The sequence below is a fragment of the Pan troglodytes genome, chromosome 6 (genome assembly GCF_028858775.2).
Source record: "Pan troglodytes isolate AG18354 chromosome 6, NHGRI_mPanTro3-v2.0_pri, whole genome shotgun sequence".
Classification (NCBI taxonomy): Eukaryota; Metazoa; Chordata; class Mammalia; order Primates; family Hominidae; genus Pan; species Pan troglodytes.
Window position 1 is genome coordinate 123549985 of NC_072404.2, and position 20195 is coordinate 123570179.

A 20195-nucleotide genomic window follows, 5' to 3' on the forward strand; every position below is an offset into this window, starting at 1 on the left:
ACCAGGTGGGGTGGCGGTAATGAGAGGTCATACCAGGTGGGGTGGGGTAGTGAGAGGTCATACCAGGTGGGGTGGCGGTAACGAGAGGTCATACCAGGTGGGGTGGCGGTAATGAGAGGTCATACCAGGTGGGGTGACGGTAATGAGAGGTCATACCGGGTGGGGTGGCAGTAATGAAAGGTCATACCAGTAGTACGGGGAAGAAGCGCAGCATCAGGACACCGCCTATCTCGTTTGTTTTTCAGTTTGTGCCATAGGAAAAAAATTAAGAAATATACCTTAGAAATCCAGGGTATAAAAGGGAGAGATGGTGTAATGGTAGGAAGATTCATGAAATAACTATAGATAAAGTTGAGTCTAGTGTCCTAAAATTAGCAGAAATCAGAGAAAGAGAGAGAAGTAGATCATGAATGCAGAGTTTAAAAATTAGCCAATGATATGCTTTCATGCCAAATATTGACATCCTTACACCGCGGAACCCAGCGGGAGGAGAGGAGAGGAGAGGAGAGGAGGAGCAGGAGCAGGAGCAGGAGCAGTGGAAGACGGTGCTTTCACACTGGAGTTAACCCAGCAGCCCCAAAGGATGAAGCGCTGTGAACTGGGAAAAGGGAGGCAGCGTAATGGTAAACTGAGGCATTCTAGAATGCTGGCAGCATTTGTTCTTACAGGCGATGTGTTAACTAAGGTCACTAGAGTTGAATCAATATTTGTTCTTTTTAATACATTTATATGTAAAAAGTGACAAGAACTGGTTGTGACCTTGTCCTGTCTCTCCATCACTGGCACACAAGAAGGCCCACCTATCACGATTACTCACCTCAAACTATCTGGCAGTTGCTGCTGGAACTGTAGGCATTACACTGCTGAGTGAAAAATAATTTTCTAAAGGAGTTGTCTTTTGTCCTATAGAAGGACAACAAATGCTACAACTTGATTTTGAGGGTGAATCTAACTTTGGATAAAGTCACTTTTTCCTTTCCTAAACATTTCTAACAATTTTAACAACAGGTCATTTTTATACATAGTAGATTCTTCATAAATAATCCAGAACCAGTAACCACATGCAGCCTGCAGGGGTCCAGAATCACTGATTGGATATACCAAGTGTTGACTGAAGCTGCCCTTTCTGAGACAGCCTGTCCTCCTTGGCCTGTGGACCTTTGTGACCCTGCAGTGGGGGTATAGTGAGGCCTTTCTTCTGGAGATGGAATGACAAGCTTCTAATCCCAGCTCTGTCACGTTCCTACTGGGCGACCTGGCAGGTACTCGACCTCTCTGACTTGAGGGGTAAGTGGAGTAATAATGGTGCCTACATCATAGGATTGTTATAAGGACTGAATGAGAAAACCACTTCCTGCTGTATAGGAGAGCTGACTAAATGCTAGTCCCATCACTATTATTAGCATTCCAGCTATATATGAAGATAATATCTACTTGACTTTTAGTATTTTGAAAATAAAAGTTATCAATAACAAACAAAAACCTTGTAAACTAGCTATGAATTGATTAGATATTCCCCTTTTAAGCTTAACACACTGGTTTCCTAGAACTATATACATAAATGGATATGAAATACAAAGAACAGAATAAAATGTGTGGTTTTCTTAAAACATTATGATTTTAGCAAATGAATATCTTTAAAATATAGTTTAATACATTATTGTTGTTTCTTTTTAAAAACCACTTATGATTTATATTTTTCTAAATTGTAAAAACTGACTTTAAAAATCATAATGCTTTGTTAATGAAAGTCACAAAAAATACATTGTGTAATGTATTCTACAGGATATGCACGTTTCTTTAAGAATGCATGGAGTGACTGAAAATAACATGGGGGTATGAACCACAGAGTGAACATGTACCACAAACAACTCTTGTTGAAATGTAAGTAAGCAGGGATTGTTCTCCATCTAGTGAGCAAATACGAATGCTCTCATGTTTCACATGAACATTTTTCTTTATTTTAGAAACTTCACTTTTTACTTGCATATTTTGTTAATATTCACATAAGTAAATATATACAGGCAGTAAAATTTGGTGTGATAAAAAATGTAGCATATGAATTGTACAAGTTCTTGTTCCATACAAATGTAATAATATCTGTATCAGTTGTCTACGCTGACTGCAGGGTTCTGCTGGGTTGTAGGCCATTTTGAAATAAAGAATTGTGACTTTCTTTCTTTTCTTTCTTTTTTTTTTTTTTGAGACGGAGTCTTACTCTGTCACCCAGGCTAGAGAGCAATAGCGCAATCTTGGCTCACCGCAACCTCTGCCTCCCGGGTTCAAGTGATTCTCCTGCCTCAGCCTCCTGAGTAGCTGGGATTACAGGCGCCCACCACCATGCCCAGCTAATTATTGTATTTTTAGTAGAGACGGGGTTTCATCATGTTGGCCAGGCTGGTCTCGAACTCCTGACCTCAGGTGATCCGCCTGCCTCGGCCTCCCTAAGTGCTAGGATTACAGGCGTGAGCTACCGCGCCCGGCCAGAATTGTGACTTTCTTATAAGTTCTTTCATCTTCAAAAGCACTTAAAAAATTTCAGTTTAACACTGAGGAAAAGTTTATACATGTGATATGAACAATTGAATTCTTTAAATAATATAAGTTAAAATCATATTTAAGTCTATTTTTCTGATGGTTTTTGGTAATAATGTGGCTAGATGATTTGCTAAATTCTGTAATTCATTTGATATAAAGAACCAAAGACAAAAACCAAAACTCCCAACCCAACAGGGCCCCATAGAAAGACATTCACGCCCTACCCATAACACAGCTCCACCAGCCCCCATCTCCAGCTGGAGCACCTGGCGGCCTCCACCTCTGAGCGGGAGCCAGAACAGGTGTGGTGTGCGCCTCACCTGGGCCTGTCTCAAACACATCCTCTGAACTCACAAAACCAGAGTCCCCCACAGCACCAACTCGAACTTTGTATGCTGTTCCTGGCATTAGACCCTTTAACCCAAAGAAGCTCCGAGAACCATTTACAATTTCTTTTCTCCATTCTTCTTTGCCTATGGAAATTTTGCAAAAACAACACATTTGAATATTTTAAGGGACCAGAAGTCACTTAACGCTTCAAGAAAGGAAAATTCTTTATAAGCTAAAGACAAGATGTAGGATGCTTAGGTTTACCATTTTAGATTATTATAAATGTAGTCATGTCAAACAAATCAATTAAAATGACCTACAGGAAAATATCCTCAAAGAAAAATAGACTGGGTATCTAGCTTGCTTATTAATTGTATATATTCCCATTGTATTAATTCTCCTCTTTAATACAAAGGAAGGTTCTTTATCTGCACCTTGCCTTATGAAACTGTTGAGTTTCTCTAAAGATGTTTCTCAAAAGAACTGATATACATTAATTAGCTTAAGTGAACTATGGGAAGAATTGTTTTTTATGATTCACAAGATGAATCTTTTAGTAAACTTAAATGCCTTCCAACGTATCCAATTAATCGATTCAACCTTTCCCAAGTACTGGTTTTTCTAAAGGGATCATCATTTCTAAAAACATTTACTTGCATGATAAAGGCTTAAACAGAAAGTTGGACTCTGTTCAACATTTTGTCACAAACATTTATTGGCCACCTCATTTGTTCTATGTAAGCACACTGCACTTAGGAGGGGGGTACTGGCTTTTCATAAACTGCTGAAAGTGAAAGCTGCCCCATCTCCCAGTAGATGTGGCCAGGATCTACGAAGAGTGCCTGACTTGAGAATACATCAAACGTTAAAACATAATGAATGCTCTCCCAAAGTATTAATTTTCTGCGGTTTCTTATAAAATTCTGTTGGGCTAGTCAGGGCAAAATGAATACTTTCAAGTCAGTTTGATTTCTGTTACTTCAAGATCCGATTTGAAAAAAAAAAACCTTTTCTTCTTTTCTATTGTACTTGCAAATATAATTATTCCTTCTTACTCTTGTTTATGTGTTGTGGGCACAGAACTAGTTTCAAGTACTATGATATGAAAATAACATATGTAATGGAACATATGCCCTCTGTTATTAATAACATAAAAAAGCAATTCCTAGTTGTGCATATAATATGTGGTAGGCTGATGGTTCACTATAATTTTTTTAGATAACTCATTCATTTAATTGGATCAAGTTATTTTTCAAGATGATCCATAGTAAATTCTTAAGAATGTTTTTAATCTTTTAAAATGCATCCCCCAAATTAAAAATCGGGTAATGAAATTGTTTCTTACTGCCTGCTACACCATATTCAACATAAAAGTTCACATGCTCTGGTCCCTCATATTCCCAACTGATATTGGCATAGGTCTCAGCAGCTGCAGCAGTAAGATTGCTGATCCTGGGATTTACTGCTTGAACTAAACATACAATAGAAAAATAAAACAAACAATCATATTGCAACACCATACACACGAATATAAAATAAGTTTAAATACTCTGAAATTGTGCAAATAGAATTAAATAGAATTTACTGCTAAAATTTAGGGTTCACTCATGCTTTGCTTTCATTACAGAAAAGTTTTTGTTTCTTAAATTCAGCACTAGGAAATTAATAATCAGAAATAATGACGCATAATATTAAAATTTGTGAGTTCTATTATATGGGTTCTGAACAATGTTAACTGTTGTCCATTAGATACAGTCCCGGGAAATGTCACCGTCTTCATTTACTAAAGTGTGATGGAGAGGGGGATTGCTGAACAATCCCAGGGATAGACGTCATCATGGAATGTCAGAGACGCCAAGGTAAAACCCAATACTATGTGGCTACTTTTCAAACCTATTTGTCATCTCAATGCAGGTCTTTAAAAAATCTGTGTTGGTGTGACAGAGAATGCCCCTTTGAACAGCGTTTTTGATCTGTTTTAAAAAACAGACTTCTTTGAGTATCACTGGGAAACTCAGGGACCCCAGGTAAGAAACCCCTGCTTTAGAGAATGATGGATGGTAAGGGTATGTTGGAAGAGAAGCTGCAAAAGGAATTTCCAGATGTGTTCTATCAGAAGTTAAGAAAGAATAAATAAAAGGAGTAAAAACTATTTCATGTAACATTTCCTAGAGAGCAAGACAATCTTACCTGTTAACTGTTTGTTACAAAGCATTTTCTGAAAAATCATAGTGCAACCTAAATAGCTTCTTAAAAATCCAAATTATGGAGACCAGATGATGCTACATGCTTGCTACTGGGTAAAGACAACATCTAAAGTCATTAAAAAATGTTATTTGAATACCTGAGGCAGGCAATTCTATCAGTCCTACCTCAATAGCTTAAACTAAAAATGAAACATTTACAGATGTGTTAACTTGGGTAGTTAAAAAAGAAGATCAATTTATTATCTCACATAAAATTTACTAGGATAGTCAATCAGACAGCATCAATGGGTTTACCAAGACACTAAAATTATATTCTAAGATATGTTTATAAAATGTAGACGCTAAAGACCTTTGTTCAAATAAATGTAATAAAATTACATTTCTTAGAATTAAGAAAAGAAGGATATTAAAGCAGTTAAATAATGCTTTTGACTTCTGAAATATAATTCAACAACACATGCAAATTTTGTATCTCTTTGTGCTAAGCATGGGGAAACAGCAGAGGGCAAAACTGATTACTGAATTATGCAGAGTCCTTCTGTGGACCTAATTAATTTTAGTTTTCTGAGATTTTCTTCTTATAGGTAAAATAATAGGAATATGATCAATCAATGACAGTAAATATACACACATGTGTAAAACATCGATGGCAACCCAGGAAAAACATTAATTTTCTTAAAAAATTTTGGAATATTGAAACAGGAATTTAATCTTGGAGTAATATGGAAGATGTTCAAGGCAGAAACATAATACTTCTAACACAAGAGCATTTACTAACAGAAGAGCAAAATACTTCTAACGGAAAAGCATTTAGTTTCTTCTTATATTTTACATTGGTTTCTATGGGTGCTCCCTTCTCAGAGTTTCTTCTCTAAACTGTTCATTATTATGATTTTGTTTCTAGTTTTATTGAAATGAAATCATTATCTCTACGAGTATCGACTCTCCTAAATTCATTGCAGCATTATTCACAATAGTCAAGACATGAAAACAACCTAAATATCCATTGACAGATGAATGGATAAAGAAATTACCATATATATATATTTACACAATGGAATATTATTCCGACTTTAAAAAAAAGGAAATCCTGCCATTTGCAACAACATGGATGAACCTGGAGGATACTATGCTAAGTAAAATAATCCAGACACAGAAAGGCAAATATTGCGTGATCTCACTTAAATGTGTGTGAAAGGAAAATAAATCTTTGGGCCCCAGAATCACTAAGCTAAAGGGAAAAGTCAATCTGGGAACTGCTTAGGACAAACCTGCCTCCCATTCTTTTCAAAGTCATCCCTCTGCTCACTGAGATAAATGTGTATCTGATTGCCTCCTTCGGAGAGGCTCATCAGAAACTCAAAAAGAATGCAACCGTTTGTCTCTCACCTACCTATGACCTAGAAACTCCCTGCTTCGAGTTGTCCTTCCTTTCCAGACCAAACCAATGTTCATCTCACATGTGTTGATTGATGTGTCATATCTCCCTAAAGTGTATAAAACCAAACTGTGCTCTGGCCACCTTGGGCACATGTCTTCAGGGTCTCCTGAGCTACGGGTATGTCACGGGCATATGTTCTCAACCTGGGCAAATAAACTTTCTAAATTAACTGAAACCTGTCTCAGATTTTCGGGGTTCACATGTGGAATCTAAAAAAGTTGTACTTAGAGAAAGAGTGTAGAATAGTGGTTGCCAGGGGCTAGAGGTGGGGTGGGGGTTGGGGAAATGGGAGATGTTGGTCAAAGGGTACAAACTTTCAGTTATAAGATGAACAAGTTCTAGAGATATAATGTACAGCATTATATTACTAATTATAGTTAATAATAAAGTATTATACACTGGAAATTTGCATTTAGCTTACTCTTAAAGGTACCCAGAAAAGATACCACAATTTCCTAAGGCATGCTGTTTAGCCACTTTTACCACAGGGAATTCGAACTCTCCTTCCTTTTAATCCCCACTCATCCACCTTCTCACTCACAGAGCACCTATGTTGTACCATACAAGGGAGCTGTAGTGTCCCCTTTCTCTGGGCTTTCCCAACGGGCTGCTTCCGGTGTGCCTCTCCCAACTGTAAGTCTTCCTCTGTAGATACCGCCAGTGTAGTTACCTACATTTTAGCTGCTGAAACTACAACTCTTATCTAGCCACTTCTCGGTTTAAAACTCTGCCTACAGGTAAATACAAATTCCTTAGCAAAGCATTCATGGCCCTTCAGAGCTGTTACCATCTGGCCCCGCCCACTGCTCCAGTCCCATCTCAGGGTCTTCTCTTTTCCACACACTCTCTACAAGTCAGCCTAAGTGGACCGCTTGGTATAACCCAGACATCCGGTATGTTTTCAAACGCCATGTGCTTATGACCCCTACCAAGACTTTACACACTGCAACTCCCTGACTCATCTGACAAAAATAAAACAAAACAAAAACTGGGCTTCAAGGCCCAGTTCAATATTATTTTCTTTGTGAAGCTTTTCCTGATCCCGCTTGGCAAAAAAAATGGTTCACACCTCTATATTCAGATAACATTTTGCTCCAATTTCTAGTTTAGCATCAATTTATTACTCTTTCTATACGTTGGTCTTACCTGCCAGATTTTAAGCATGTCAAGGCCAGGGTTTGTCTTACTGTCTTTATACACAGCTTCTTAAACAAACGCGGGTGCATTTTATGTGCCAGAGAGACATTCAGTGTTGAACTGATTGAACCTTCTATGCTTCTAGATGTCTTGTTTTGTTTTCGTATAGGCCAAAAAAGAATTTTATTTTTTATTTACTGGTTCTTTAGTAAAATAATGTAGTGAGAGTCAGATCACAGAAGGGATTCACCACTAGCTGATCCTCAATGCTCTTCTCTGCTCACTCCTAATTGGTTGACCATAGTAGGCTGCAAGTTAGGTCAAGAATGCAGATTCCTGCTTTGCCAGTTAGTTTATCCCTGTTTCTGTATTCCAACTAATTACCCTATAAAAGTATTTTGATGCTTGGTCCTCAGAGCGCCAGATTACATGCAATGGATATGGCATTGTGGATCATCAGCAATACTGGGAACATAAATCTTTTTGAGCCTGCACATTTTTGGTTCATTTCTATACATGCCTTCACAGTCTACTTCCTAGAATTCCAGACCCTGAAATCATTTATTTATTTATTTATGAAATGGAGTCTCGTTCTGTCGCCCAGGCTGGGGTGCAGTGGTGCAATCTTGGCTCAGTGCAGCCTCCAGCTCACTGCAGCCTCTGCCTCCTGGGTTAAAACAATTCTCCTGCCTCTGCCTCCCGGGCAGCTAGGACTACAGGTGTGTACTACCACGCCTGGCTAATTTTGGTATTTTTAGTAGAGATGGGGTTTCACCACGTTGGCTAGGCTGGTCTCGAATTCCTGACCTCAAGTGATCTGCCCGCCTCAGCTTCCCAAAGTGCTGGGATTACAGGCATGAGCCACCACACCCAGCCTCATTTAAAGAGACATAGAAATTGAAAAAATATGCCAATCAACTATAATTCCTACACAAATATTGAGAGCTTTAATCCAACAAAGAAAAGGACAAAAATAAATGACTCAAAGGTCTTCAGTATGTAATTATCTTGAGGAGAATGGTAAGAAGAAGGGTTAGTATGGCATCATATAGTTAATTGAATTATCCTGGGTTTTCCTTCAGGTTTATAATCCTTTTGTAATTATACATTTGAAAACTTAGGTTTCATTAACATCTCTTAAAATCTGTAAGAAAGTTTAAAAATGTAAACTCAGATGCATTTCTTTTCCCCTCTTTGACCAGAAATGAATTAAAACTACTTTTCATGAAATCATAATTCATAATAAAATCTTATGAGATGTTGATTTTTTTTTTTTTTTTTTGAGATGGAGTTTTGCTCGTTGCCCAGGCTGGAGTGCAATGGTGCAATCTCAGCTCACTGCAACCTCTACCTCCTGAGTTCAAACAATTTTCCTGCCTCAGCCTCCTGAGTAGCTGGGATTACAGGCACCCAACAACACGCCCAGCTAATTTTTATATTTTTAGTAGAGATGGGGTTTCATCATGCTGGCCAGGCTGGTCTTGAACTCCTGACCTCAGGTGATCTGCCTGCCTCAGCCTCCCAAACTGTTGGGATTACAGGTGTGAGCCACCACGCCCGGCCATATTGATGCTTCTATAGCTAAGGATATCACATGTTTCCTCTTTATTCATCTCTTATTTATTCCCTATTGTCCTGATTTAAATAAAAATGTAAAAGATACATTTAAAAAATTAAAATTTGGGAGGATAGTGGAGAACTTTAATTTTTCTCCTGTCACAGAGCAGTTAAATTCCATATGGAGAAGGGAAATAGTGAAGAGGATAGAATTCATTTTCAGATTGAAAAAAAGAAGTATTTTTAAGGAAGGAAAACCCAGGATCACAAATTATGCTTGAGCAGTTTAAAGTCTTACTGGCAAAATATCCTCTTATGTAAGCCATACTTAACTACTGCTATACTATTAAAATAAACCATATTAAAATTAAGGTCAGAGTTAGCTTTTTTCCCCCTTATTTAAATGCTATTCTTTTCTTATCTAAGATCCATCAGATTTTAATACTGGGGGCTTAATGAACTTTCAGACACTCCATTTTTGCTTGTCTCTCTAATCATCAGTAGCTCACAATTCAAATTAGTAACATCAAATGGTAAAACCAAAACTGTTTAAATATAGAATTTAGTTTTAATTTATTAAAAACAGAGGGGTGATGTTTTTCCAGTGGAGTGCATATCTACTTCTAACGTGACAAGTCCACTGAGAATTCAGACTTGCTTCACAGACAGTCCTGCTGAAGCACAATTTCTCTGCTATCAGCTCTAGGCACAGCCACAGTGACATGTCCACTGCATAGGAAACAAGGCCAGGCTTTTAGTGAAATGCTCCAATTGAAGTTATAAAGCAATATATTATTGTAAAACAACTAATGATTTTAATTGATATCTAATTATCATAGGAAGGAAGTATACAAATAAATAGAAGTAAGTTTACATCGCTCTATGATATAGAAATTTTGAATTTTTACAACTTCGTCCTTTCAAGTCTAAAAACACAAATATAATACTCTTAAGATTACTGAAAATGGCTACAGTCCTTATTCAATAACTCCAAAATCTATCTGATCGATATTTTGTAATTTACCAAAGCTCTGAATATAAGCAAATTTCTAAGCAAACAGAATAAATGTATCAAGTCTAAGCTCACAGGAGTTGAATAACATAGGGCAAAGCACATTTTTCTCTTGGTCTTCCTTTTCTTCATTCCTGTTTATACTCACCTGATGTGCGAAAGCCCCTGACCATGGGCATGCCACGTGAAAACAGTGCCCAGTGGCAGGTACTCCACTGCTCTCTAAAAAGCTGACTGGTCAACCAGCAGCCAGGGGTCAAAGACTGGGGCATCTTTGGCATTGCCACTAATGGAAGACATATTACAACTTATTCAAGCACCATTCTCCCAACAAATCTTTCTGACCCAGAGAGCTGTCAGAAATAAAGGAGAACAAAATCCATTGTGGATTGTTGGCTATTACTCAGGAGGAAGAGACTTAGGCAGTTGGGTGAAGACAGGATGGGTGGGATAACACATTTGAGAAGAGCATATGGGTCACCTGGAAGACTCACTTGCAGGGGACCCTAAGCTCGGGGAGACTTAGTCCCAAACCAGTTGGAGGGCATTGCTACGCTGTAATTCCAAATGGACAGTTTTGTGCAATGGCAGCCGAGTGTACACTGTGTCTACAAGGAGAGCAGCTAAATCAGAATAGAACAGGAAGCTTGGTTGATCTGATTTCTACCAGGCTGTTTTCATCACAGGGCTAATATTTCTGAACCCCAAATAATGTGGCATGGCCATATAGAGGATCTGTGACAAATACACAGTTTTGGTCCTGTCTGATCCAGCCAAAATCATAGTATTAGAAGCTAAGATTAGGATTTGTACCAGGGATAAGTCTCAAGAAAAAATTTTTTGAGAATTCAATATGTGGCTTTCTACTTGTAAAGAAAGGACTAGAAATTAATTTTAAAGCCAAGATTGGATGAGATCTTCTCTTCTTTTGGTGGTTCAAAGCATATTTTCTCTGTTTTACCCATGCTGCACTTCCCCATGTTTCACATTGCAAATTTCACACATGTATAAAGTCATGCAGATGAATTATTTTACCTTTGCCTGCACCTACATCAGGTGGAAGAATACCAGCTTTAATGAAGGGAAACAGAAATAGGACACTATATAGTTAGATGTAACACACCCATGAGCATGTATAGCGATACAAAAACACTTATTAAAATGCTAAAGCATGCAAGAAGAATGAAGTGTACCACATCAGGTATAGGGGACAAAGATATGTTGGTGTCCCCAAACTTATCTAGTATTCAAATCCAGTACCAACATTTTATCAGGATACCCAGTTTGAATACCCAGTATTCAAACACATTACTTAAGGTGCATTATTCATACTTGTTGATTATGTATGAAGGCTTAGGATATTTCAAACCAATTTTTGGATAGAAATTGTCAATTTTTTATGCTATCAAAGATAGTCAAATGAATAATCCTTAAGCAACTCTACAATTTAGAGACATGCAAAACCAGAAAACCTTTTATAATATTTTTGATAATTTTCATTGAATCTCAAGATTTCAGAACAACTTTTTAAAGTATGAAAAGAAGTGTTAATTCCTTTTCTAAATACCGTAATGGGCTATTTTGCTTTCTTTGTACATACCAAAATGCAAAATCTTTTGCTCAAACACAAAATAAATGCACTCTTTAATAACTGTTTCGATTTCCTTGCTAGAAAATGTAAATTGATATGTGAACTAGAAAATTATTTCCAGTAAATCAGGACCAGAACTTGAATTACATATATTTGTGTGTATATAGATGTGTATGTCTGTGTATGCATATGTGTGTATTATATGTATGTGTACATATATATGTTTGTGCATGAATATATATAATATATAAAGTTGTAAACAGGAAACAACATTCCCCTGAACTTCAAATTCAAGTGTGGCAAATATTATGTTTACTCACTCCCACACTAAGATTTTAATGTAAGTTTAAAAAAGTTTCACATGGAGTTGAAAAATATCAGTTAGTCCAATATGAACTAAATAGCTGATTATATATCAGAATGAGAAATTACAAATAAGTGTTTGCGTTAATCAGGTAAGACAGACGCTCCATAGCAAGAAGGAAAAAGCATAAACTTAAAGATTTTTATTTCATGATGCTTATAATTATATGGATTTTATACATACCCATCTTACCTTCATCCACAGTTGTTACTGCTTCCTCTGTAATTTGACTTCCTGATCCTGCTGATGTTTGTGCATAGAAATAAAACTTATATCGAGTGCTGAAATTTAAATTTTTTAAAGTCCACCGTGTCTTGTTGGCAGGAATTTTCAAATCTACCAGAGGGCCTAATTCATGTGTGCTGTTAACTGTCAATAAGAAATAATGCACAAGTGCATTCTCCATTAACTGCTATAGGAATACTATTATAAATAAATACGTCAACTAAAAATGTTCAACCTGGCTTACATTGACTTTTATAATCCCACCCACTCTTTCCCCAGCATAACTAAGTGATAACCTTTTAACAGCTCCTATGCTATGTTCTATCATATCGTATCATATCATATCATATATCACAAGGGGCAGTATGTTCTCTATTGGCTAATAAACTAGAAGAATGTTGTGGTTGAATCACAATAGAATTTTTTCCCCTGTGTTCTTGCAGGTGGAGTTGTATTGTTAAATAACCCCAAACATTTTTCTTCAGAGGACTTTTGCTAAAGGAACCATTTTCTATTTGTAGAAAATGCATATGTGATTTAATGACAGGACTCACCTAAACCCCACTCCTAAAGGTCTGTATTATTCTACAGATTACTTAATTTTTAATAACATAGACATTATTTTTCTTTAAAAAGTAAGATTTGAAGTTCTTTCTGAAACAACACTTGAAGGTATATGTATATATTCTACAGATATAAAGAAAAACTAGCTTGTATTTTTTGATAACAGTTAAGTTAAACACCACATGTTCTCACTCATAGGTGAAAGCTAAAAAAAGTTCATGTCACAGAAGTAAAAAGTAGAACACAGGATCCCAGAAATAAAGGAAGGACAGAGGGAAGGCGAGATAGGGAGATATCAGTTAAAGGGAAGGCTGGGCGCAGTGGCTCACGCCTGTAATCCCAGCACTTTGGGAGGCCGAGGTGGGCGGATCACGAGGTCAGGAGATCAAGACCATCCTGGCTAACATGGTGAAACCCCGTCTCTACTAAAAATACAAAAAATTTGCCGGGCATGGTGGTGGGCGCCTGTAGTCCCAGCTACTCGGGAGGCTGACGGAGGAGAATGGTGTGAACTCGGGAGGTGGAGCTTGCAGTGAGCCAAGATCTCACCACTGCACTCCAGCCTGGGTGACAGAGCGAGACTCTGTCTCAAATATATATATATATATATATATATATATATATATATATATATGATACAAAATGATAGCTAGATACAAAGACTAAGTTCTGGTGTTCCTTACACAGCTAGAGGGAGGATATTAAATGTTTCCAACACAAATAAATGATAAATATTTGAGAAGATGAATATGCGAATTCCCCTGATCTGATCACTATACGTAACGAAACATCACTACGTTACCCCATGAGGAGGTATAATTATTTGTCAATTAAAATAATAAATAAAATAAAAAAACATATTTCCCCTTCTCTTCCTCCCAGCAGCTTACTTGGCTGATACTTTAAGGTGTACTCTGTCAAAATGCCATTCGGGTGGCTCGGTGGATCCCATTCCAAAGTGAGAGAGTCCAGTGTTGGATTCACAATCTTCAAAGACGAGGGAGCACTGGGGACTTACAGTGAGAACTTACAGTCAACACAAAGATTTCTGAATGTTTCAACATGTATTAAATTGACATTTCACCGTGCTCGCACGATTCAAGGTTTTGAGTTTCAGTAACTCATTCCTGATTCAGCTGAAAATACATTAGTACAAACCTGTGACAGGCACCCATTTAGTTATTCTCTTCCTTTTTCTCTCTTGTCATTTACATTTATATTCAATAAAACCATCCTCTCAAAACACATAATGACTTTGCCTTTAGACGGACTCAAACCTAATATTTTAAAAAGAGGCAGTACTCGTTTGACGCATGAATGGTGTCTTAACAGAAGCAAACTAGCTACCAAGTGAAACTATTCTAACCGGATCTGAGTGGAAGCAGCTGTGTTCTGGACCATTAAGGACTGTTTTCTCTAACAAACCAGGTGTCTCCAAACAGTCAGAATGCCCTGCCTGCTGGGCTTTGGGCCAGCATGCCCAGGTGCAGAAACGTTCTTATCCTGAGAGCTGACAGCTGCCCAGGATCTGGTGGTGAATGGACAAAAGCCCAACCTTGGCACACCCCCGGCCCTGGGGAAGGCCCGAGGGGTCTCAGGTTCTCTGTGGCAGAGGCTGGCAAATCACCAGAGGAAACATGTCTACTCATCTTTTATTCACTTCCTCATGAGGATGATGGCTGGTGGCAGCTCTCTCTCACAATGGTTACCTCCCCTACCACTGCCCCTGGAAACTAACTAATGGAACCACTCTCCCTATTGTCACTCTAGCCAAAAACCAGAGTCAACCTGAACTTCCCTATCTGCCTCATTTCCACCCTCTCCTCAGACACTAACTCCACTTCCTTAATCTAAATCATATCCATTTCTTCCTATCCCCATCTTCTTTGCCATTTCCCTGCTTTAGGCCCCTAGATGTCTTTGTCTGGTCCTAAAACCATGCCTGGCACATAGTTCTAGGCTTCTAAGCTTCCCCAACCCAATAAGTGGTTCTTTACTTTAGGGGATCACAGACCCTTTTGAGAATCTGATGACAGCCATAAACACTCCCTGGAAAAATATACATTTATCTTGCATACAATTTTAGGAGGCTCATGGAGCTCATTAAACCCATTCATTGACTCCTTAAGGGACTACAGTCCCCAGGTTGTGAAAACATCGAGGAGGAAGAGCCCTGACTCTCTAAGGGACAGTGAGATTGACGACAAAAACTTATAATGAGATGGGAGCCGGGATGCAGGGTGGTTCTCAGAGGCTGCTGGGCAGCTGCCTGCATCATGAATCTTTCAATCAGCAGCCAGGGTGGGGTCCATCTTCTGTGAACTTCTTTTATCAAAAAGAGCTAAGCAAGCTACAGAAGCTATCTGGCCATTGTCATAGTGGCATATTGTTGCAAAATTTAAAATAGGTAAAACCCATTTTATTTCCTTTTCAAATCCTCAGCCTTTTTACTACATGGGCCCCTCTTTCCCTCACCCACAAGGCTCCCTTGTCCCTGTGTCCAAATTCCTTCTCCCCTGACTCCTGGATCAATATATATTTGGTCCTTCCTTACTCCCTCCCTTGCAGTTGCCCATATCTGCAATGACTTTTCCCTCCTCTTCCCAATCCACTTGGTCAAGACTTGCAACCTTCTAACTCGGTTCAACTTTCTAATAAATTAGAAAAGTGCACTAAGAAAGAAGCTATAGAAGTAAACTATAACTTATAGAAATATTTTCCTTTCCAGGTGTTTTTGTTAGGTTATCTAATTTGGTTCTCATGCTTTTCAGATGAGGCTACTGACATTCAGAGAAGTTATGGAACCTCTTTCAGGTCAGAAAGTTAATGATCCAAATAAATGTCAAAGTAACAAGGTTTCAGACAGTGTGTGTGGAGAAAAATTTTAAGTCACGGGAGAGGGCATTTCAGAGCAGCATTTTGGGTTCTGAAGCCTTCTATGTACACTTAGGCCCACATATGATCTGACATTTTGGTAGCTTTGTGTGTGCTGTATTCATCTATAGAAATTTCAATCACATTTGGCTTCCAGAATATACTTTGATCAGTAGCCCTTCTGTCAGGCAAAACCTCTCAGGCCATGCCATATGTTCCTGAGATCTTAGAGACACGTCCATTCCATACCTCCTTCTGGAGTATTAAAGACTCTGTCAGGGCTGGCTGGGCCCTCCCCTTTCCCATTGACCACTCGGACATTCAGTGTGTAGTGGCTAAAGGGCTCTAGCCCCGGCAACATGCCATGAGTCTTGCTGCCTTGGAAGGTGAGGATCTTTTTCTCAATGTGACGTCTGTTTCTTTTAGATGAACTCTGTGTCTTCCAATAGTAAATCTGAAACAGCAAGAACGAAAGTCAGGAATGCACAAAGGAGCAAACAAGATTCCTTATGCTCACAAAATTGAAATTGTTGTTTTTCCAGAAAATTCCCTTGGTATATTTTAGAAGAAAATTACTAGCAAAACTTATGGATATTGATTCTGAGGCAAGAGGAATAGAAGCCCATAGATCATGAGGGAAATTAAATTACAGCCACATGACAAAGCTGGGCTACACTACTTTGTCGTAGGAGTCTAAGGAAAATGAAAACAGCACGAGACCCATATGGTTTTCCCTAGAACATGAGGCAAATGGAGGACAATAGGATTTAAGTCTTTTACTTGTATAAAATATTCTAAAAATAAAAATTACTGCCCAATGTTTACATATTTTTCCAGAATTAATACATGTTCACGTACAATCTATCATTTAGTGATTGTAAACACCACAGTGAGGCTTTTGTTACTGTTATTCATATGGTGCAGATGAACGTGTGGGCTACTAAGTGACTTTCACAGCCACAGAGGTATCAAGAGCCACAGGGGATCCTCCACTGAAAGTCTAGAATTTTTCCACTAAATCAAACTGTATCACTTAGTTTAAAATACTTTTTTTTGTATTCGATTGCAGGCACAGGTTTTGGAGAGATGGATAAGAAAGTACTGATTAATTTTGGTCACAAATCCAGAATTGTTGTTTACTAAGTCTTCTTAAATTCTTATGAATTTAAAGGCATTTTCAGGAGAAGTCAACATTTATATGGAATCTGGCAATGCTAGGGGGAAAAAAAAAAGTTGAATGTGATGTAGTACAAAAAGTGACCTCTAGGGGTCAGGCTTAACAAATCAAAGTAGTGACTGTATGCTTGGCTGCCTATCAGTAAAAAATATGAAATCAGTGCCTCTCAAGAACAAAGATAATGGATATTTATCTTTCAGTACTTCTCAAGAACAAAGATAATGGATATTTATAAGAATGACCTAGCTAAGAGTATATGGTCTTAAAGTATATTCTGAATTATTTTAAAAATGCCTAAATGATTATCAGGATACTTTTGTGTGTTCAACACATGTGGTCCATATTGCTTTAAAGCTAGCTAGAGTTGGTAATATTCTAGGTCTTTAAAAAATTAATTTTCCCCATTTTGTATACATACTTAGTTGGTAGAATGTTAGATCATCAGTGGGAAAAATGGAGAAAACTTTTTTTTTTTTTTAATTTTGGATGCAGTGAGATTTCAAGTCAACTCTGGCAGTGGCTACCTGAGGCAATGAGCGAAATGAACTCTTCAGTCCACAAGTTCACAAAGCAATGAAACAAATAAGCCCCACCTCCTGTGGTGTGCATGACAAGTGGCATTCGCTGCAGCCCTTACTAAATAAAGCCACAAAAGGTCCCCTGTCACTTGCCCGATAGCCTTGTAGGTGTCCTCGGATGCTTTTCAGAGGTACTGGGTCCCAGTGCACCTCGGCTAAGGTACTGTTCACCACATTCACACGCACGTTCCCAGGAGCCACCATTGGGACTAGGAAAAGGACAGGGAAGTGGTAGCAGTATCAATGTTATTTTTAATTTCATCCATAAATATGACTCTCTCTAATAATTTTGGCTTGAAGCATACTGCAGACCTATTCTATGGATTATTAAGGCTTGAACACAGATTTTGGGGTATCTGTTTGACTTTGTGAGAGATTTTTTTTTTTAAAAGATGGCATCTTGCTATGTTGCCCAGGCTAGACTCAAATTCCTTGACTCAAGGGATCCTCCCACCATCAGTGAGTAGGAAAACACGATTTTTTAAAAAGTACAATTGACCCTTGAACAACACGGGTTTGAACTGCATGGGTCCACTTACACTTGGATTTTTTTTTCCCCCCAAAATACAGTCAGCCCTCTACATCTGCAGGTTCTGCATCTACAGCCAAAGAAGATGGAAAACACAGTATTCCTGGGTGCAAAACCCACGGACATGGAGGGCTGATATTTCATATAGGAGGGTTCCATAGGGCTATCTGTGGGACTTGAGTATTTGCAGATTTGGGTATCCAAGGCAGGGCATCCTGGAACCAATCCCCTGTGGATACCAAGGGACAACTATACTGCAATCACCTTGAACGTTCTGAACTTCTCTTTCTTACACAGCAGGCTGTTTAAATTCAGAGAAGTCGTGCAAAATAATTGCCACCTCCCTCCCTTGCAACCTGAGCAAGGAGAAATGGCCTTGGCTTGCACCTTGGTAAGTCTGTTTTGCTGGGGAAAAGTAGGAAATGGCATCACTTACGGTCTTCTCCAGAATGTCCCATGACTACAGCTGGCTCGGGGGCAAATCCCATGTCATTCAGGGCCTGAACTTTGATCAGGTATGGAACAAAGGTTGGCGTGCCTGAGACAATATATTTGGATACATTTGCCACAACCACAGATGTCCACTCATCATCACCATCTTTCTGGCGCCAGCTAACTTTGTACTGAAGGCCTGGCCCATTAGATTCGAAACCATTCAAGGGCTACAAGGAAAGCCAAATAACCAGAGCTTATAACACAAATCAACTGCACAATCTTTTACAGGAACAGCAAATTCAATTCCCAGACCTACAGAAAGTGATCATTGAAATACTAAAACACAAGCTATTAACCATTTTCTCCAGGGACCTTCTATCAATTGTGCATTTGCAATGAGATTCAAAGCTTGTTTGGGATCAACATTTCAAAGGTTGTAAACTACTATCTTGATGCAATAAATACCACATAAACCTTTCAAACTCTGGCTCTACCGTCAAGGATGGTGATTCTTTAGACATTTCGGTCACATAGAATCCTTTATATATTCCTGTTTGTGCAATAGCACATCATTGTCCATTTTATTTGCAGATGGAAACTTACAGACTGTTTTCCTCTTTATTAAAAAAAGGCTAGCCTGTCATTCTGTTGTTTCTACATGTTTGTGTAAATATAAGTATGTACATATATGTATACATGTCTAAGTATGCATGTATGGCTCTATCTAAAATAGGTTTTGAATTACGAGTAAATATATGTTAATTTTCCAAATCCAGAAAACACAGATAAGCTTTCCCCACTAAAGAAGTTGACTGCTGGGAATGGCTTGGTGCATGTCTTCCAGGTGGTTCTTTTTTTTTTTTTTGAGATGGAATCTTGCTCTGTCACCCAGGCTGGAGTGCAGTGGTGTAATCTCGGCTCACTGCAACCTCCGCCTCCTGGGTTCAAGCGATTCTCCTGCCTCAGCCTCCTGAGTAGCTGGGATTACAGGCATGCAGCACTACACCCGGCTAATTTTTGTATTTTTAGTAGAGACGGGGTTTCACCATGTTGGTCAGGCTGGTCTCAAACTCCTGACCTCATGATCTGCCCGCCTCGGCCTCCCAAAGTGCTGGGATTATAGGCGTGAGCTACTGGCCCCAGGTTGTTCTTTATGATAACACTAGCTAGCATTTTTTTGAGCATGTGTATATGCTAGGCACTGTTCTAGGTGCTTTATATGTATTAGCTCCTTTAATACTGTGAAATTGGTTCTATTATTACTCCCATCATACAGCTGCCTAACAGACATGTTAAACAACTGGCCTAAGATCACAGAGTTAGTGGCAGAGCTGGGATTTGCACCAAATCATTTTGACTCCAGAGCTCAAGCTTTTAGCAACTATATAATACTGCCTCTTAAGTAAAGATATATATGTATCTTTATATATATATATTTTTTTTTCCCCAGAAATAGGTGAAATGAGATTCTAATGTAGATATTATTTTCAAACAACTTTTTTTTCACTCTAAAAAATAGCGAATAAATTTGAAGGCATCATAGCTCACCTTCCACGTAATCACCAAATTATCAGGCTCTGATCCCAGTCCTTCCACAGCTGTGGGGTTTTTATCTGGTTCTGGAAGTTAAGCAGCC

The 20195-nt window shown here is 38.4% G+C and overlaps 1 protein-coding gene across 51 annotated transcripts in view; it reads right to left on the bottom strand.

The window, feature by feature from the left end:
* The window catches only part of NRCAM (neuronal cell adhesion molecule), a 314922-nt gene that overhangs the window by 16110 nt on the left and 278617 nt on the right, over positions 1-20195 (bottom strand). For 15 of the 51 annotated variants that reach the window (XM_063813833.1, XM_009453884.5, XM_009453879.5 and 12 more), the window contains 9 exons: positions 20108-20178; positions 18561-18786; positions 17689-17804; positions 16090-16294; positions 13857-13979; positions 12361-12546; positions 11258-11293; positions 4214-4339; positions 2859-3011 (listed from right to left, as the gene is read on the bottom strand). In XM_063813833.1, the coding sequence (XP_063669903.1) occupies positions 2859-3011; positions 4214-4339; positions 11258-11293; positions 12361-12546; positions 13857-13979; positions 16090-16294; positions 17689-17804; positions 18561-18786; positions 20108-20178 (1242 nt within the window). The remainder of the gene's footprint in view (positions 1-2858; positions 3012-4213; positions 4340-11257; positions 11294-12360; positions 12547-13856; positions 13980-16089; positions 16295-17688; positions 17805-18560; positions 18787-20107; positions 20179-20195) is intronic. The other 36 variants (XM_009453893.5, XM_054687122.2, XM_009453894.5 and 33 more) reach the window with 8 other exon arrangements.